Source organism: Giraffa tippelskirchi, chromosome 5 (genome assembly GCF_054371585.1).
Source record: "Giraffa tippelskirchi isolate mGirTip1 chromosome 5, T2T-mGirTip1v1.2.pri, whole genome shotgun sequence".
Classification (NCBI taxonomy): domain Eukaryota; kingdom Metazoa; phylum Chordata; class Mammalia; order Artiodactyla; family Giraffidae; genus Giraffa; species Giraffa tippelskirchi.
In genome coordinates, this window is record NC_137279.1 from 176,594,368 (window position 1) to 176,613,706 (window position 19,339).

A 19,339-nucleotide genomic window follows, 5' to 3' on the forward strand; every position below is an offset into this window, starting at 1 on the left:
TTTCAATATCTTGGCTATTGAGAATAATGCTGTGATAAACAGGAGTGTACATATAATGCATCAAGATTCTGTTTTCATTTCCTTTGGGTACTCCCATATCCATTCTTTATCCTCTTCAATTCATTTTCCACATAGCAGCCAATGTGAATATATTTCATTCCCAGGTTTAAACTTCTTAACTTTCCCACTGTCTTTAAGGTAAAGTTCCAAAGCCCTTAACAGGGCCTGTAAGATTGATGAATCTGGCCCCTGCCCACCTCTCCTCCCATCTCTCTTGTCATCTCTTACCACCTCACCTCTAGGAGTCTGCAACAATGAACATCTCTCAGTGTTTTGAACTTGCCATGCTGTCTCCTAATGGCAGGCTGAAGCCTCCTTGACCCCACCACTTCATCTAGCCAACTCCCACTCAGCCGTTAAGTCTCAGATTAAAAGTTAATTCCACAGGGAAGCCTTACCTGTTCCCACACTTTAGGTTGGGTCTCCCTGTTAGAAATTCCCACAGCACATATATATCCCTATCCATTACATAGTGAGTTTATAATCATGAGTATTTACTTATCATGAGTAATGGGCTTAAAATGTATGTTCTGGCTAATCCAGAAAGTGAACATGTCTATTTTATTCACCATTGCATTCCTGGTAGGTATTCAAAACTTATGTGCTCACTGACCAAATGTTCAGTCACTTATAGTCTGCTCAAAAAAAGGTACAAAAGGTACATAAATCTAGGTTATTTTAATTAACCATAAAAATTATATAAAAATTTGAACTCACTGAAACAAAATACATCAAACTCTTGTCATTTGTAAAACATCCTATAATGTGGTTATTTTCTAATCTATACCTGGAACAATTTTTACTCAGAAATGTTAGAATTTTGCTGACCTTAAAGTATCAGGCATAATGAATATGAACTCAGTTATTACAAAATTACATGGAGCAAAAACTACAAAGTATTTCCTGAACATATCTCCTGTGAATAATTTTGAGGCAAGCTAATTAGAAGTTATTATGTACTATTTATTATCTGGGCTTCCCTGGTGGTTCAGATGGTAAAGAATCCACCTGTAATGCAGGAGACCTGGGTTCAATCCCTGGGTTGGGAAGATCCTCTGGAGAAGGGGATGGCAACCCACTCCAGTATTCTTGGAGAATACCTGAAGAATCCCCATGAACAGAGGAACCTGGTGGGCTACAATCCAAGGGGTCACAGAGTCAGACACGACTGAGTGATTAAGCACATTTATTACCTAGCTTCCTGAACAAGTTACTAAAAAAGTCATCAGTTTTTTAAATGGTTTTGCTGAATGCATACCTTCTTTTCAGACTATGCATGGCTAAGCAGATTTAAGTAGTTAATTAACGTGCAATACATTACAGAAGAATATTGCAGAATTGTGTATTTTCTAATTGCAAGCCAATGCAAGGGATAAACTAATATTGCTAATATTCATATAGTACCTACTGTGGACTAGCCAGAGTTCTAAAAGTTTTATATGATTTAACTCACTGAATCTTAACAATCCTACAAGATTATCATTCTCATTACATAGAGAATAAACTGAGGCACAGAGAGAGAAAATTCTCTAAGACCACAGAGCCAGTAAGTGGCAGAGTGAGGATTCAAATTCAAATGATCTACCTTTAATCAAGTAACTCTTCACTTGAAGAGGCTATATGGGGGCAACAGAACAAAAATGAAATAGAACCAGTACAGAATCTAAATGAGAGTGGATGAAGGGAAGGGGGAGGGTCAAGGGGAAGCGTGGTAAATGAAGACCACACAACAGAATAAAATTATGTCACAGGATGGGTTACAGATTATAGATAATTAACGAAAGTTCTCCAAGTGCTGCCCACTCCCAGAAGGTTCTATAAAACAAGACCTAAGAGCCAAGATTAAAGGGAGAGCCTTATGGAAAAAATAGTAAAACTCCACTTTTTAAATAAAATTGGCACTCAAGTGCCAAAAGTGAAGAAAGAAAAATAACACCACCACAAAAGCCTCAATGAAAGAGAACAATTAAGAACTGCTAAAAAACACAGGAAAAGTCATGAAGGCCCTGGAGGATAAAAAATGAGCACAAGAAAATGAAAAATAAAAAATTTTAAAATATTACCAAAACAAACCCAAACCCAAAAACACAATAGTTTCCACAGGAGATCCAGTATAGGTATAATTGGTGTCTGAAAAGGGAACCAAGCATATAGAACAACAACAAAAAAAGATACACAAAAATGGATAATTAGAGAGAGCTGGGCTGTCACAAAGATAGAGTCCCAGCTTCTCCAAGCCACAACAGCCAAGGTGGCAAGGAAAACCTGAAGATCTCCAACGAGAATTAAAAAGCTAAGAGTATGCTGAGGTTCCGATTACCTACTGTGTGAATTACAGACTTATTGCCTCTTAGCTTCAAATTCAATCTTTCTGCTTGCTCTGTGAAAATGGATCTGGGCCCTTAAAGTATTTTCTTCTTGCCAGCTGACATGATGTCAAGCTTTGTGGAGGGTGCAGGAAAGCCGTGGCTTCTGGGTTCCGGTGTGTTCCTCTTGGTAGGCTCCTGCAACATACAGGACTTTTCCAGCGGACAGCAGCCAACAGCTTCTCTCAGCACTTCTCTTGAGCAGGGTAAGAGAAGTAACAGAGTGCCTCTGGTGAGACACCTCTCTGTAAACAGCACTCCCCAGTCCCTGAGAGGCAGATTTCTGGGAAACTCCACCCTGCAGCATCATAGACACTCATCTGTAATCCAGTAATTCATGGGGGTGTCCACTACACCAAAGTCTGAATCTTAGCCTGCAGCAGGTGTGCAGCAGGTTGGAGAGCTGTTTATTGGGCACGCTAGCTCAGCCTGGTGGTGGCAGCTGCTCCTTAGACCTGTTTATTATATTCTTTAGCATTCTCTTTACTTCATATGACAGTTATTTAGATATCATTCACATACTGTACAATTCAACCATTCAAAGTATACCTTCTAATGCCTTTTAGTATTTTCAGAGTTGTGCAAACATGACCACTATCAATTTTAGAACATTTCTATTACCCCCAGTTGATACCCTGTACCCCCTAGCTGTCATCCCCTACAAACCTCCAGCCCCAGGGAACCACTAAACTATTTTCTATTCTATAGAACTGGCAAATGTTTATAGATATTTCATATAAATGGAATCAAACAACATGTGGTCCTCTGTGACAGGCTTCCTTCACTTAGCATGTTTTCAAAGTTTTTGCTTGTCAGTACTTCGCTTCTTTTTACTGCCAAGTAACATTCTATCATATGGACATATCAACATTTATTTAACTATTTGCCAGATGACAGACATTTGGATTGTTTCCACCTTTTGGCTGAACAATGCTGCAATGCATATTTATGGAGAAATTCTTATATGGACATAGGTTCTCATTTCTCTTGGGTACATTACATGTAGGAGTAAAATACATTCAGGTCATATGATAACTTTATATTTAACTGATTAAGGAAATGCCAGACTGTTTTTCAAAGCCACTGTACCATTTTACATTCCCACCAGTGTATGAGAGCTCTGATTTCTCCACACCTGTGCCAACACTCCTTATCATCTGTCTTTTTGATGACAGCCATCCTAGTGGGTGTCAAGTGGCATCTCAGTGTGGTTTTGATTTGAATTTCCCTAATGACTGATGATGTTGAACATCTTTCCATGTGCTTATTTCTTTACTTTTACTAGCTAATCTCATGTTACTCTAATTCACTGTTAAAGTTAATAATTCTTACAGTAAACTTTACCTACTCAAAGTACATGGATTCTCTCTCTTGACTGGACCCAGACTCATATAACATGTGCAGTAAGTGACTTTCTGAACAGAAATTAGATGTCAACACCAAGGTGTCAGGGCTTCCTTGGTGGCTCTGATGGAAAAGAATCCACCTGCAGTGCAGGAGACCCAGGTTTGATCCCTGGGTTGGGAATATCCCCTGGGGAAGGGAATGGCTACCCACTCCAACATTCTTGGTGGAAAACCATAGACAGAGGAGCCTGATGGGCTACAGTCCATGGGGTTGCAAAGAGTTGGACATGACTGATCAACTAACACTTTCACTTTCACCAAGGTTTTAAAAAAAGAAGAGAGAAAAGTAAAGCTGAAAAATACTCTGTCCCTGGTCAGATGTTCCCTTGAGAAGTAGCTGAGAAAAAAAACCTCGGGAAAAGGGGTAAATATCCAAGGAAATAGAACTTTCAGTTTTGAATGTTTTATTTTTTTGTTGTTGTTACCAAAAAAAAGTCTTTCTCAATAGGAGCTGTTTGGTTTAATTGGGTTTTTGCTTATTTGTTTTAATGGTGTTCAGAGGACAAGTTTCTAGACATAATTTTTTATTTGGAAAAGTTGACTTGAATAAGTCTTGAGGAAATTCAACTGGAATATTTGAAAAGATGACCGTGCTTTGAGCCAGTTGAGATAAAAGGGTGGGGACTGGTGTTGAAAGTGGTTAGAAGGTGGCATTATGTCCAGAAAACCGAAAACAGAAGGGTGCAGCATGAGACCAGTCAAGAACAGTACTTAAACATGGGTATGGCTGTGTGCCAATAAAACCCGCAGGCCTGTTTGCTGGCCCCTGCTGCATATGGTATATGGACACACAACATGTAGCAAAACCACAAAAGCATAAAAACGTGTATGTGAATTTTAAAACTTTAAATTTAAGATAGTGCTTTCTCTGGTTAAGGAGAGAGGATACCAGGGAAAAATATATAAAGGGCTTTTATTGGAACTGCCAAGTTTTGTTTTAAAAAAAAAACCAAACTGAAGCAATATGGTATATTAAGATTTGGTATAATGGTATTACTTGGTATAACGGTAGTATTTGGTAAATAATGGATATCATTATATTATTCTGTTCTTGTAGATGTAAAATACATCATTAGAAAATATGAGATAAATGTCCCCTTTCATTGCTATTATGTCTCTGAGACTTTAGGTGTCTTAGGCCCATGTAGTAGTTCCATATTGTTCATCAGCTCATATCTTTTTTAAAAAAGGGTAAGAAAAGAAATATAATACTACAGAATAACTATGCTAGAACCATGCTGAAAGCTATGCCATCTTATCAGCCCAAACAGAAGCCATTATTACACATCTGAGTACAGCAGAAGGAACACAGTGTGACACCTGCCCTTAAGAACAGTGTGATACACACAGTTAAACTGGTACAGACATTATGAGGTGATGGAAATTAACAACTGTCTGTGAGGTTTCAGAAAAGCTTCAGTGAAGAAGCTGAGAGAGAGGCCTTAGATGCTATGCTAAAGGGGTAGAAATTAATCCCACTGGCAACGGAGAACCAGTGAAGGCATTAAGAAGAGAAATGACAGGATCATATCTACATTTCAGAAAGATCATTTGAGTAGCAATACAAAGGACAGCCTGAAGAAGGCCAAGCAAGGGCAAGAGGCATTTGGAACAGCCCAGACCATCTGCTGTCACAGAGAATGAACATTTCAAAGGCACTCAAAATAATTCACAGTAACAAAAGAAAATACCAGAACTCCTGTTAGTAAACTTATCTGATATTTAACTTCAGTGGACACTGGCCTCCTCAAACAATCCCTCTGTCAGACATTTTGGGGCACATGAGGTTCAGGAAGAATCCTCAAGAAGTGTGAAAGTTCCACAGCATGGGGGGCAGTGGTACCATCACTTACCATCTGCTTCGCGGCATGGTGCAGTTTATGCAATACAAAATGGCATCAATGTGGTTAATTTCATAAAAATTGGATCCTATTTTAAACAAATAGGACCATAACTAAACTTGACAATGAGACGGTTAGTAACCATGAAACTCTTGTGCTTCAAACAAGTTCTCTGCTTATCATCTGGCAATGTTTCCATCCTTACATTATTGTGTTGCCAAAAAGATGTAGAAATGTCCGTTATAAAAACTCTCCTGTTTCCATGTCAGCAGTTCTCAAACTGTGGTCTAAGGACCCTAGAGAGTTTCTAAGACCTTTTCAGTGGATCCATGAGTTTAAAACTATTTTCACAGTAATTCTCAGACATTATCCGCCTTGTTCACTCCCATTCTCTCACAAGGGTCCAGCACAGTTTTCCAGAGGCTATAAATATGATGACATGTAACCATATCACTGTCCTCACAGCTAATGGGATGTGCACTAGTGCATTCTCGTGACTTAAAATCTCAGTAATTTTTAATACATTAAATATCAAAAGACAAACCCACAAAATAAAAATTCTTTGGGGTTTCAATATTTTCAAACTTATAAAGTCGTCCTGAGACCAAAGACTCTGAAAAATCACTGCTATATACTTAAAATTTAGGAATAGAATACTGAAAGCCTGTTTATTAACATATTTCAAACACAGAGTTTCCATGGATTTTTAAGTCATGTCAGAAACATATTAAACATGCCTTCTTCCTATCACTTTGTAAAGAAAACCACCATCAAGGAAAAGAGAAATTTACTGATATATAGACAAACACTGTAAGACAAGGCAATAGATAATATTTAATTAGAATAACATAAATTGTGTAGAAGTTCATAGAGGAGGAACTCCTGTCAGCCCAGATAACCAGGGAGAAGCCGAAAGGAGAACAAATTGGAAGTAAACCTGTATTATCATCTGTACAAATATATTCAGAAGAAGACTGAGGAGGAGCAAAATTTCAGGGGGACAGAGTCACAATGCTGATGGCAGGCTGAAGGAGAAGCACATGTATTTTAACGTCCCAGGCAGTGAGCACATTATAACATTAGTGACAAGAGTGTATGCAGATGTACGTGTCACTTCTGGGTGAGGGCTGGGAACAGCTGAATAAACATATACAATTTGTTGGCAATTAAAGAATGTTTAAATTGGTATGGTATTCATATTAACCAACTCTTCTCTTCCTGATCTTAGGATAATTACCTCATGCCCCGCCCACAAAATTCAGTATTTCAATCATTTAGGATGTATTAAAAAAAAAAACAAAACATAATGTTGGCAGTGGTTATGTCCAGGTGGTGGGAATTTAGGCTAACAATCACTTACCATGAACCAAGGAATATACTAAGTATTAAGAATCTTAAAAATATTATTTTTATTATAAGAGGTCCCTTAAGTGTCTAACAGTACAGGAGCAGGCTTTTTACATCTATTTGCTCAAATACTCAGAACAACCTTGCAAGGTAGGGATTTTTTAATCCCATTTTATCAGTTTGAAAAACCAAGAGGACACAAGAGGTTCTGAAGACTGTCCAAGGTCACATCATAGACACTAGTGAAGCCGTGATGGAAACCCTGGTCAGCTGACTCTATCCCCAGGCAGGACATGTACACATCCCTCCTACTACTGCAATAGCCTAACAGGGAACCTTCCCTCCAGCGTTACCTTATTCTAAGCTCTCCTCATCCAGAGGTATTTTATGATTCTGTGTAGCAGACATGGTACTATGGTTGCAAATCTCACAATTTTTCATGGCAGGGACACAGGACATTCACGCCTCTGGTGTCTCCACACACACTGACCTTCCTAAAAGGCAAAGCTGATAAAGTCATCTCCCGCCTTCAAGTACTTGAGTGGCTCCTCCTCAGTCAGGATAACCTCCTGAACTCACAAGCCTTCACGGTCTGACTTCTGCAGCCTCCACACACTCCCCAAACAGACTGTTCTCCTGCCTTTCAAGCATCTTCAGGATGCAGCCACACTCTCTTGTATTTCTAGGTCATTACGCACATTGTTTCCTACCTGAAAAGTCTTTCAAACCTACATCTACTCAGCTAATAACTAGTTATCTGAGACTTAGGTAGGTGTGAGCGTCTCTGGAAAAATCATTAATTATATTCCCTGTATGACATCAGGTTCCCTTTTAGGAGATCCCACAGGACCCCCAGACACAGCACATTACAACGTATGCTAACTGCTAGTTCACTGGCTTCTGGTCCTACCAGACTACGGGCTCTTTCGGGCCTGGGACATGCCTTTTGTATCTGCAATGCCGTGACCGAGCACCAAGGCTAGTAGAGCCTCAATAACTACTTTGGGATGACTAGAGGACCTAGTACAGTAGAAGAAACAGACAAATAAACAACCAAGTAAAAAATAAAATAGGACACACATGAAAATAAGCAAGGTGAGAAAGAAAGAGTGTGGCAAGATGCCAAGGAAGTAGAAAAGCCCAGGAAAATCTGGGGGAATCCTGAGACTTCCTTACCTGATTTCTCAAAGTTTCTTCAAATCCTGCGGCTGCTGCAAATGAACATCATGACCATGAGTGCCTATTCTGAACGAGGTACTGGGCAAAGCACTTTATATAAGATGAACTCATAAGAACCCTATGCATTTCACTGATGAGGAAACTCGGACTCCAGAATCAAGACACTGGCCCAACATTAGACAATCAATGGCAGAAGCAAGATTTCAACCCTGTTTTCACTTTTGGAATTCTCCAGGCAAGAACACTGGAGCTGGTTGCCATTCCCTTCTTTGGCAGATTCTTTACCATCTGAGCCACCAGGGAAGCCCAAAAGTGAAATCTCCTCCCCAAATACCAAAGTTTGATAGCCTCAGTTAAACCCAATTAAACCAGTAAGGTTGAACTAGGGTCTTTTTAACCATTCAAGTAAAAATGTACCTTATTATACACTTTCTGGTTTCTTAAATTGTGCATCTTGAATAAAACTTAATTTTTTGTGGATGCCTCAGGACCATTCCTGAATTCATCTCTGAGGGTGCTGTAAAATAGTAATGCCCTAAGGAATAACTGGAAAATCAGACTACTGTCTCAGATGGTAAAGAATCCACCTGCAATGTGGGAGACTTGGGTTTGATCCCTGGGTTGGAAAGATCCCCTGGAGAAGGCAATGGCTACCCACTCCAGTATTCTGGACTGGAGAATTCCATGGACAGAGGAGCCTAGCAGGCTACAGTCCATGGCGTCGCAAAGAGTCAGACACGACTGAGCGACTTTCACTTACCCTCATATCAACAGCCTCAGCCTGTTACATTACAAGCGTTACAGTGCTTGTAGTGGAGTTCTGACTTCCCTGTCCACTCTAATTCCATGCCTCGTTAGAGCTATTATTTCTTGCTACTGTCAGTATGTTTGTTTCTCTCTAGAAGCCCATCTGATTTCACTACCTCTAATCTTCCACAGGCTGGGCTGTGATGCTCATAGAAGATGTAGCAGTCATTAGTGCTGTCCAGCAGTCACTTCGGGCTCTTTGCTTTCTTGGCACATGATTAAGACTGCAATTCTCTGCCATTCTTTAAAATTAGGCATGGCCATGTGACTTGCTTTAGCCAATGATATGGAAATGAAAGTGATATGTGCCACTTCAGGTCAGATATTTTAAAATCCAGTGTCCCTTGATCACCATCTTCCACTCAATCAAAATGGTCATGGAAAACCATATTAAGATAAGTTTCCATCAGCATGGGTCCCTGAGTAACTGAGAGCAGAGTCACCCGTGTAGTCCTGCTGGACATGTGGCATGAATGAGAAGTCAACTTTTGTTCTGTTAAGCCACTGAAGTCTTAGGGGTTTTTGTTAATGAAGCCTAATCCAAGCTATCCAGACCAATACACTAGCTTTCTCAGTAAGGAATTCTCTCACATAAGTAACTTTATTTACAGATTTTATGATAAACATTTTGCTTGCACAAAGAATTTTCTTTGCATCTATCTTGGTTCAAAGCTATGTTCAATTTAAAATATATTTATCAAAGTACCTACTATGTGCAAAACACTGTGCTAGAAGATGAAGATAATTCATGTCTTGAAAAAGTTTCAGTCTTATGTTGGCAATTGGGGCAAAAAGGCAGATTCTAGTGTTATAACTGCTTAAAGGAGGAACTAGTCCCATGCCTTTTCATACTGTTCATACTGTTCATGGGGTTCTCAAGGCAAGAATACTGAAGTGGTTTGCCAGCCATGAAATTAAAAGATGCTTACTCCTTGGAAAAGAAGTTATGACCAACCTAGACAGCATATTAAAAAGCAGAGACATTACTTTGCCAACAAAGGTCCATCAAGTCAAGGCTATGGTTTTTCCAGTAGTCATGTATGGATGTGAGACTTGGACTATAAAGAAAGTTGAGCGCCAAAGAATTGATGCTTTTGAACTCTGGTGTTGGAGAAGACTCTTGAGAGTCCCTTGGACTGCAAGGAGATCCAACCAGTCCATCCTAAAGGAGATCAGTCCTGGGTGTTCATTGGAAGGACTGATGTTGAAGCTGAAATTCCAATACTTTGGCCACCTCACGCGAAGAGTTAACTCATTGGAAAAGACCCTGATGCTGGGAAGGATTGGGGGCAGGAGGAGGAGGGGACGACAGAGGATGAGATGGCTGGATGGCAACACCGACTCGATGGACATGAGTTTGGGTAAACTCCAGGAGTTGGTGATGGACAGGGAGGCCTGGCATGCTGCAATTCATGGGGTCGCAAAGAGTCAGACACAACTGAGCAACTGAACTGAAATGCATAGCTGATTCACTCGCCTATATAGCAAAAACTAACACAACATTGTAAGGCAATTATACTCTAAAAAAGAAAATAGATAAGAAAGTATAATTCCAATGATCTTACCACAAAAAAGGTAATTATATGTTGTTAACTAATTTCATTGCAATAATTTTACAATACATATCTGTATCAAATCAAAATGCTGTGTGTTTTAAAATTACAGTGTTATATGTGTCAATTAAATCTTGATAAAGATGGGAGAAATAAATAAAAAATAAAAGTCTAGGCTGGGGAAATGAATTACCTAGAAATGATGATAGTACACAGGATAGATGAAAGGAGGCAGGGGGGAAGTTAGAGGGTTTCTGCAGTAATAAGAGGGAAAGGTATAAATGACCCCAAATCAGTATAATGATGGTAGGAACCAAAAGAAGCCAATAGTAGAAACAGTGTGGAGGCTGTAGCAATAAGAACTGGCAACCAACTTAACACATGGGGGAAACAAAAGGAAGGCAAGAATAAATCCTGAGGTGCAGATCCTAGGTAGCTGAGAGGACCATTATTCTAAATAGCTGAGGTTACTCAGAAAAGTGACAAGGGCAAATACAGTGCTACCATCTGTTTTTCTAACAGCAAGCTCCAGTTTCATCTGAAGAACTACTTCTTGTTTACCCTGTGCTTCACCCAGGACAAAAGTACTCCCTGATTTGATACCATTAACCTTATCTCCCATTTTTTCCAATAAGAACCTCCTGGAACCACCCCCGAGTGTTTTGGGTTCTCCTCTGCCACCTTTCCCATCCTCACTTTCTCATTTCCTCAATTTTCCTTTCTCATCATCACTCATGCCTACCTAGTTCAGGGCTCAACTCAAGCCTCAGTTCTCCTGTAAAACTTTCCTCAAACATACGGATTTCTCCTTTTCCAGAATTTTCATAGTACCTACTGTCCTGGAATTCTAAAGACCATATTGTTAATGATCATTTTCCTGTGTGCCCTTTATCCCCAAACCATCGCATCAGAACAAGTCTCATACAATTCAGGTTGTGAGGTCCCCACAGTTACACTGCCTTGCACACAACATGTACACAATAGATACTTTATTGATAATTCAAAGTAACTTAGTCTCTAAAAATATGCACATATTTTTTCATTAATAATTTACTTTTATTAAATCATGATTAGACATGTGAAACAGGGAGATTTCATCACTTAATGTTTCAAAATATCCTTGAGTTAAGAATCTTTACTCTTAAGAACTGCTTAAGAGATTGCCTTAAGAGACTGTCTGAATACACCATTTTGATCATAAATTTTTGTGCCAGCTTCCTTTGAATCTTTTTGATTTGAAGATATACCCAACCCTTCAATGATCAGCACTCCAAGGTGATTCTGACTTAGCAATAACCTAATTTTCCATGAGGTTTATTTACTTTCAGGAATCCAATAAGTGCTTTTTTACCTACCTTCCTGTTCAACTAGCTATAGTATAGTCCATTCAACGTGTATCGACAGAAAAGTTTGTAAGTTGCTTGTTTGTTACAAAATAGCAGCTGCCTTCATTGGTCCCTCTCTCAATTAATTACAATGATTCAGTTCAGTTTCTCTCCTTCCTCCTCTGTGCAGGAAACACAAACATGAGTCAAGTCCTTAAGGAATTATAAAACAAGCACGCTTACAAAAAGGAATACAAAAATATTCGTGGGACACTATCCTAATCAAACCTGCTCTCATCACTAAGATACTTCCTCCTGCAAAATAAAATCAGAGAGTCAACAATGGGGAGAAGTGCCAGGAGAAAGGAAGCAAGAGGCGAACTTTGCCAGTCAAGTTGACCCCAGTTCCCGGAACATTTGGCAGCTGCTAGAGCAGTAAGCAATGACAATCGCTACCCGTACGCCGCTGATCACACTCAGGCTTTCCACTTTTCCTTGCTCTCCCCATAGCGAAGGCCCGCCTGACCATGTCCCTCCTCTGCACCAAGGTGCGCAGCGCTGCAGGGTCTCGCGCGCAGGTGACCTAGACCGCTCGGCCCGAGGCCAGCCGTCCTCTTCCCCGAGGCCTGGCAGCCCCTACCGGGGCGAGGTCTCCGTGGGACTGAACTCCCGCCCCGAGCCCCCAGTTTGAGCCGGACTTCATTATTTGGAGACCGCTGGGCCGCGCGCGACCCTTCCTTCCCCAGCACCAGCGCGCTCGGGCTCTGCGTCCCGGCGACCCGGAACCGCGGGTAGCGGGGGAGGGGAGGGAAAGGGTGGCGGCGACCGTTACTCCGGAGACAACCCGCCCCGATGCGCGCAGGACCGGTCCTTACCGCAGCGGGAAGGGAGGCAGGGGGGAGGCGGCGCCCGGGACGACGCGGGTGGGAAGGTGGGGGCGACGGCTTAGGCGGGGGCGGCAGCCGCGGGGGACCCCGGCGGGCGCCCACGACACGGTGGGCCGCCTGGGCGCCGCCATAGTGGGGACGCAGCCGCGGGCGGAGCGTGCGGCCGCGACCCTGGGACTGCGGGACCACCAATCCGGCTCTCCGCCTCAGCGCTCTCGCCGGGGGTCGGGCATTGGCGGCCAATCGGCACGCGGGAGCCGGGCGGGGCACCGGGCTGACCAATGTGGGGCTGCGCTGCGAGCAGTGGGCGGGCGCACCCCAGAGGGGCCCGCTATCACGGGAGCCCCGAGTTCTGCAACCCGCCCATCCCGCGCCCCCTTCTCCTCTCCGCCCCGCCCCGCGCGGACCGGGGCTGCTGGCGGGGCGGGGAGTCGGGCTTGCCTGCCTGGCCTGCTGGATCGACGCCCGGCCCTGCTGCCTCCGCGCCGACGCTCCCCCCGGTTCCCCGTAGCCCGCCCGCCGCCTGGAGGAATCCTCCACCCGCAGCTTCACACCCTGCAGGGTGCGCGTTCGGGATGTGGGTTTCTGACGGCCGCAGGGCTCACAGTCCGCCAATAATCCCTCGAGAGTCTGTTCTCCGTCGTGAGGGGGACAGGGGTCCACGGTCACTCCACGCCGAGGGCCGCAGGCATCCGCCCCAGACCCAAAATAGAGACCCGAGGCTGTGGACCTCCACAGGTTGGGCGACTCTGCCCAATCCTGTGGAGTGAGGGGGTACAGGGGTCGCTGGCTGCCCTTCTTATTACTTTACGGCCTCACACTTTACAGTTTCTATTCCAGGACCTATCCGCCCCATTTCGTCTACCCTTCGCAGCGCCAGAGATCCCAGCTTTCTCCCACCCTGCTGGGGCACAATTTAAACCACAATCACCCCTCTCTGGAATTTACGGGAGAGTAAGAACTGTCTGGCTGCGATCTTTGGTTGCCAACCCTAAGACTTTACCTCACTTAAGGTGGGCAGTTTGTCCTGACAAAAAGGCTTCTGAGGGGAGCCCGGTGAGTTGGTTGAGGCCTGGGCCTGACTGCAGGCATGAGGGCCTGTTCTGTGGGACTTGAGTTTCATCACCTCTTTAAATTTTAAGTTTCCCAGGGGATTATTACATCTGACCAAAACAAGTTTCTAGAAAAATAATCAGCTGTTGAGAAAGAACTGCTGGGGTTACACCAGGGACGTCCCTGCCTGTCCTGCAGCACGGCTGGGGATGGTAGGTCAGCGAGAGGAAGGGAGGTCCCGGACCCTGCCAAGTCTGGGGAAAGGTTCCTTCCCTCCAAAGATGTGTGTTCCCAGGGCTTGCCAATCCATTAGGCCTGGCTCTGTCCGCTCTCCCCTGGGAATCCTTGGGTGCTGGACAAAAGAGACAACCTCCCTTTTCTTGGCCCCAGGCGAAATTGGCACATTAAAGTATCTTTGAAACCTGCTGCTCCTCCTTTCCCCACAGACACCAGAGGTGGCAGCCACCTCCCAAGCCCCAGGACACAAAGCAGCATTGAGTTGCTGAGCTGACCCAAGAATCTCCCGCACCTGGCCAGAGCCAAGAACTAGACCAGCTGGAACAGCTCTGCTGTGCCCAATTCACCAGTCCCTCCCTGCCCTGCTGCTGCTCTATCCTTGTCCACCTGGACCTTAGGAACCCACTGCTGGTCAAAGGGAATGGGTCATCCTCCAGGGAAGTGTCTCACCAACTACAGGCAGATCCAAAAGGTTTCAGGACCCAAGGGAAGGGGGACAGGGGGAAGGGGGAGCAACCCCTTGCTCTTCAAGCACCTAAAATGTCCTGCCTTCGTTCAAGCTGGTTCTACAGTTTTTATGGAACAGACACTGGTATAAACTTACACCTGCTCAATGAAGTTAATAAGTGGGGTTGAGATGAGAAAAGATCAAACTCAGTTCTTTCTACGGGTTGTGGAAGGGGTCTGGTTCTCCCTCTATTAGCTTTTCTCTTGCCTTAGAGAAGCAGAAGGACATGCTCTCGGCCAAAGGACCTCTTCTCCCCAGGTCCCCATCACACAGAGCCAAAGGACCAGAACTTGACAAAGAGTCCAACTCTTCAGGAGGCCCTTCAAGAGCCTTCTTAAAATGCATGGCCCTGCTCCAGAGCCTGTGGACTCTAGGTACACTCCCGGCCTGACCCTGAGCCATCAGGCTCCTTGGGGCAGACACAGCCAATCGTCTGCTCAACACATTTTATTGCTAAGGACAAGGTGATGCACCAGTTTTCAAAATAATTTGGTTTATAGCGTTCATACGTAACAAAAAAACAGGGAGTATTATAAATCTGATTCTTGTATACACAGGGTATAAGTGTGAAGCCCTCCAATCTTGGGCCCAGGCAAACAAATTCATGAGGAGCAAAAACCTGTTTAACCCCTTCAGTGTTGCCCTCCAGTCCCACCCCCACCCCCAAAATCAGCTCCCTCCCACCCCTAGACCAAGGGGCATATCTAAACCTGCCCCTGGCCTCCAGTGGCCCCAGTTCATCTTAACCCTCCCAGCCCCTACATGATTGCAATTTTCTGTTGACAGAATCACTCACCAGGCTCTGCCTGCTTCCATCATTTGATCTCCCTTCAGATTATTCCCCACCCACACCCTCTAATACTGTCCACAGGCGCTCTGTGCCTCAAGTGATATGGGCACACACACCCATGTTACCCTATCTTCTTCTTCAAGAGAGGGCAAACAGCTGGCTTCACTCCTCAGCATCTCCATCTCATCACTGCAGCTTTGCCACCACTCCCTTGAGGCAGTTCTAGGGATAGACAGATGCCACAGCCATCTCCAGCCAAACCCCAGGGGCCCTTACTCAGCTCAGCTGAGGGCAGAATTTCACATTTTTGTTGCCCTGGATAGGCAAGGAAGAAAGTAAAGGCCAGGGGCTGGCAGAAGCTGGTCCAGACCAAACATACATACCGACACACACACACACACACACACACACACCCCACACACACCCACACACACACATAAATACAAAAGGGGTTAGGGGGGCAAGCACCAGCACCTCTGCCTAGCTGGTGCAGGTGATTGTTAGGAAGCTAAGTCCGAGGCCAGGAACAAGGTAACCAGCCCAGCCAGCACAGTCGATCCATTGCAGACTGGGGCCAGTGCAGCCATAGCATTCCAGTGCTTAGCCCATCAGCTGGGAGGCTCATCGTCTGCTGCCATATGTCCAAGAAGGGCTCATCCTTGCACTACAGCGGAATGCGATGAGGGTGGGGTGAGAAGATGATGGGGTCGGTTAGTTCATTCATTTTCATTTTACAATTCACTTTAGAGACTTCAGAGTTCCAAGTGTCTGCTGTGCTGTGGAACCCCAGAGTGCCTTCGCCTTGCTGACTGGGACTCTCTCAGCTGCTGGAAGCACCTACTCCATGATGGCCCGGTATAGTGCAGGCTCGATGTAATCTTCCCGGTACCTTGAGTTGATAACTCGTTGCCGTTTCTTCTCCTGCTTAACCTCTTTCTCCGTGAAAATCTCATTGAAGCGCATGTCTGAGGCTACTGACTATAGAAGAATAGGCAAGCCAAATAAATGAGCACTTTGTGGCCAACACCCCCACCTCCCGAAGAAAAAACAAAGGGTCACATCCTTGCTTTGTTCCCTCCCTCCCAGAGGGGAACCAAAGGCACAGAGAAAACACACTCACCAGTCTAGACTTGACTCTCTTGGGAAGCTCTTCATCCAGCGTGTACACATCATCTCTCTTAACCACAAGCTGTGAGCCATCCTCAAACTCCACCTACCAAGGAAACAAAGGCCTTAAGCAAAGATATCCTGTTGCTCCCTGGTCCACCATGCACAGTGGCCATTTCCTGCAGACACAGGAAGGGTTTAGAACACTGAAGCAAGGCCTGCCGTGTCTGAAGCCATACCCGGCAGACTGGACACAGGGCAGCCCCAGCTCTGAAAAGGGTTGTGACTCATACCTTAGCTCTCCTCTCCCAAAAGCAAAGACGTGCCCCGCCTCTGGCTCAAGAGGAAACCCTGAACTAACCAAGCACCAGCCTCCCCCCATCCCCAGCAAAGCCTTTGGTTACCTGGTACATCTGGATGGGGTGGGAGGCCACAAACTTGGCTCCATAGACTTGGCCATCTGTCCATCTCACCTGGACTACTTCCCCTTCAGCAGGAGGACCCAGCTGGAGACAGTCCTGACTCTGAGGGAACAGTAAGGAAGAAGGGTGAAAGGGACGTCCATTTGAGAGACCTGCTTAAGTCCTAGTCCACCTGCTATCTCTGCTGGCTGCTGCTGTTCCAGGTGACAGAAAAAAGCAGCTATAATAACCTTAATAAATGTAGAAGACAACTACCATCATCGAGAGCCTTTCTCATGTTCCTTCAACTGTCTAAGGGACAGGGGACAGGGTTCTGCCAGGAAGAAAAACTCAAATTGTACTCAACTATTTTAAGAGAGGGGTTCTTAATAGGAAAGTAATAAAAGACCACCTACCATGGGACTTGGCAAAAAACTTTAGCACTTTGACTCCCTGCAGAAGGGGACACCCTAAGGGTGGGTGGAACCCTCGCTGCATTCCCAGTAGAGGGCTTGTTATATAATTTGGTCAGTGTGTGAGCATGCTCATGGCAGCTGAATCAAAGGTCTCACGGGTAGAGATTAGAGAAGGTGCTTGGGGACATGGCCCAAAAAATACACCTTGGAGCAGGGATGGGACAGAGTCTAAAATGCCAAATATCTAAAATTCCAACTGCTCTTCCCAATTTCCACTCATGACAAGAGGAAGGTTCTACATGCCAATTCATTTACTGAATAGAAATGGCTTTATACTGTATTGCCAACTCATTATTGACTAGTTACTCAATAACTATATTGTGTTATGAATTCAACAATTAAATAGAAAGCACTGCCCCACAAAAGAATCTGAGGTGGAAGTTTTAACTAGTCAAATATCTGATCTTTGATAAATATTGATCTTTGATAAATCACCTAAGTTCTCGGATATTCAGTTTTTCCTCCAATAATAGCAGTTCTCAAAGTATGGTCTGCATACATTCCTGAGCCGCCAGCAGGGAGCAAGCAAGGGCATGACAATTTTCACAATAATATTAAAACATTAGTCTCTTTCACTGTGCTGACATTTACAGTGATGGTTTAACACCTAGAAAGTGTGCAACTGCTGGCACCGCAGCAAAGACTGAGGCAACAACCCTGAGCTCTATTACTTGTTACTACATTCTCAGCTACTGTGTACTCATGATTTAAGAACAAAAGAGAAAAACCTGTAACCACATAACAATGTACCTTTGATAAAGCAGAAAAAATTATTTTGTTAAACCACAATCTCTGAGTACATGTGTAAGTACTCAGAAGACATTTTCTGCTGCACACTGAAGCATGATGGCTGTCCTGAGAAAAAGCACAGGGTAACTGAGTTGGAAGAAGTAACTGCTTTTTTCATGAAACACCAGTTTTATTTGAAAAAAAAAAAGACAAACAGGTTATTCAGACTTGGGTACTGGCAGACACCTTGAAAATGAATGAAGTGAGCCTTTCATTTCGAGGAAAATGGACTGACAGTACTGCCAGTAATAAAACCTAAGTTTTCAAGCACAAGTTATAATTTCAGGAAAGTCGTATCACCACCATGAGCTTGACGCTCCCTAAAATTTAAAGACTTTTCAGAGATTTGTGCTACAAATTAAAGTGTTTTTTTGGTACTGTATAATAAAATTTAACAATACTTGAAAGATCTGTATAGCCCATTACACCAACATGCATGAGGGTTCAAAATCATGCATGGGTGAAAGATCCATTCTCAGTGTAAGACAGACCAACATAACTTAAGAAGAGTATGTTCAGCAAGCTGCCTTCAGAGTCCACACCGCAGCTAACTGTTAAGGAACTACTATTCACTGAGGTTTGGTGTAGTATCAAAGTAGAATGAACACAATCATCTGGAAGGCTATTCAAATACTCACTTTTTCAATTGCTTATCTATGTGAGACCGAGTTTTCTTCACACACTTTAACCAAAACAATATATTGCAACAAACTGAAGCTGTGACATTAAAGGAGTTTGCAAAATTATAGAAAAGTGGAACTCCTCTAATACTTTTTGTTTTACTTCAATTTGTTAAAAACAATGGACTATTTCAAATCAATCTCAGTGTTAATTTCTACTAATAAAGAGCAAACAGAAAATAATGAGCAAATAATGAGCCTTGTTGATAACACAGGTAGGCAAGGGTTAATAGACATAACCCACATAAAGCTCTTTAGGGTCCTCAGTAATGTCTAGAAGAGTCCTGAGAGTTCTCTAAGTTATAGACACCTCCTACTTCTCAGAGTTGGTATTAGAAATGACAGATACCTGAGTCAAGAACCTAGCCCAGTGCCTGGCAAACTGGAAGAGCATCACAAAGCATAGCTAGTCTATTGCCACAAACACACATGATACCATCTTTACTGCTAACACATAGAAGTCTGCCTTATAACTAATGAATGGACTTTTAGCAGCTAGGTGCTAATGTGTGTGGACCTGTTAAAGG

The 19,339-nt window shown here is 43.6% G+C and overlaps 2 protein-coding genes and 1 long non-coding RNA gene across 16 annotated transcripts in view; 1 reads left to right on the top strand and 2 right to left on the bottom strand.

The window, feature by feature from the left end:
* Positions 1 to 12,917, bottom strand: part of ST3GAL3 (ST3 beta-galactoside alpha-2,3-sialyltransferase 3) — a 211,921-nt gene extending 199,004 nt beyond the window's left edge. For 5 of the 6 annotated variants that reach the window (XM_081492592.1, XM_081492593.1, XM_081492590.1 and 2 more), the window contains exon 1: positions 12,760 to 12,917. The gene's annotated coding sequence lies outside the window, so the exon portion shown is untranslated. Of the gene's footprint in view, positions 1 to 11,914; positions 12,067 to 12,759 lie in introns of all 6 variants that reach the window. The other variant, XM_081492591.1, reaches the window with a different exon arrangement.
* LOC145506938 (uncharacterized) lies at positions 12,506 to 18,992 on the top strand. Its single transcript, XR_014054455.1, has 5 exons — positions 12,506 to 12,675; positions 13,612 to 13,827; positions 13,914 to 14,036; positions 14,782 to 14,943; positions 16,107 to 18,992. It is a non-coding gene; the product is annotated as an uncharacterized LOC145506938 (long non-coding RNA).
* The window catches only part of KDM4A (lysine demethylase 4A), a 40,870-nt gene continuing 36,576 nt past the window's right edge, over positions 15,046 to 19,339 (bottom strand). For all 9 annotated transcript variants that reach the window (XM_081492576.1, XM_081492580.1, XM_081492578.1 and 6 more), the window contains 3 exons: positions 16,871 to 16,990; positions 16,480 to 16,572; positions 15,046 to 16,337 (listed from right to left, as the gene is read on the bottom strand). In XM_081492576.1, coding sequence (XP_081348702.1) covers positions 16,197 to 16,337; positions 16,480 to 16,572; positions 16,871 to 16,990 — 354 coding nt within the window. In that variant the 3' untranslated portion in view covers positions 15,046 to 16,196. The remainder of the gene's footprint in view (positions 16,338 to 16,479; positions 16,573 to 16,870; positions 16,991 to 19,339) is intronic.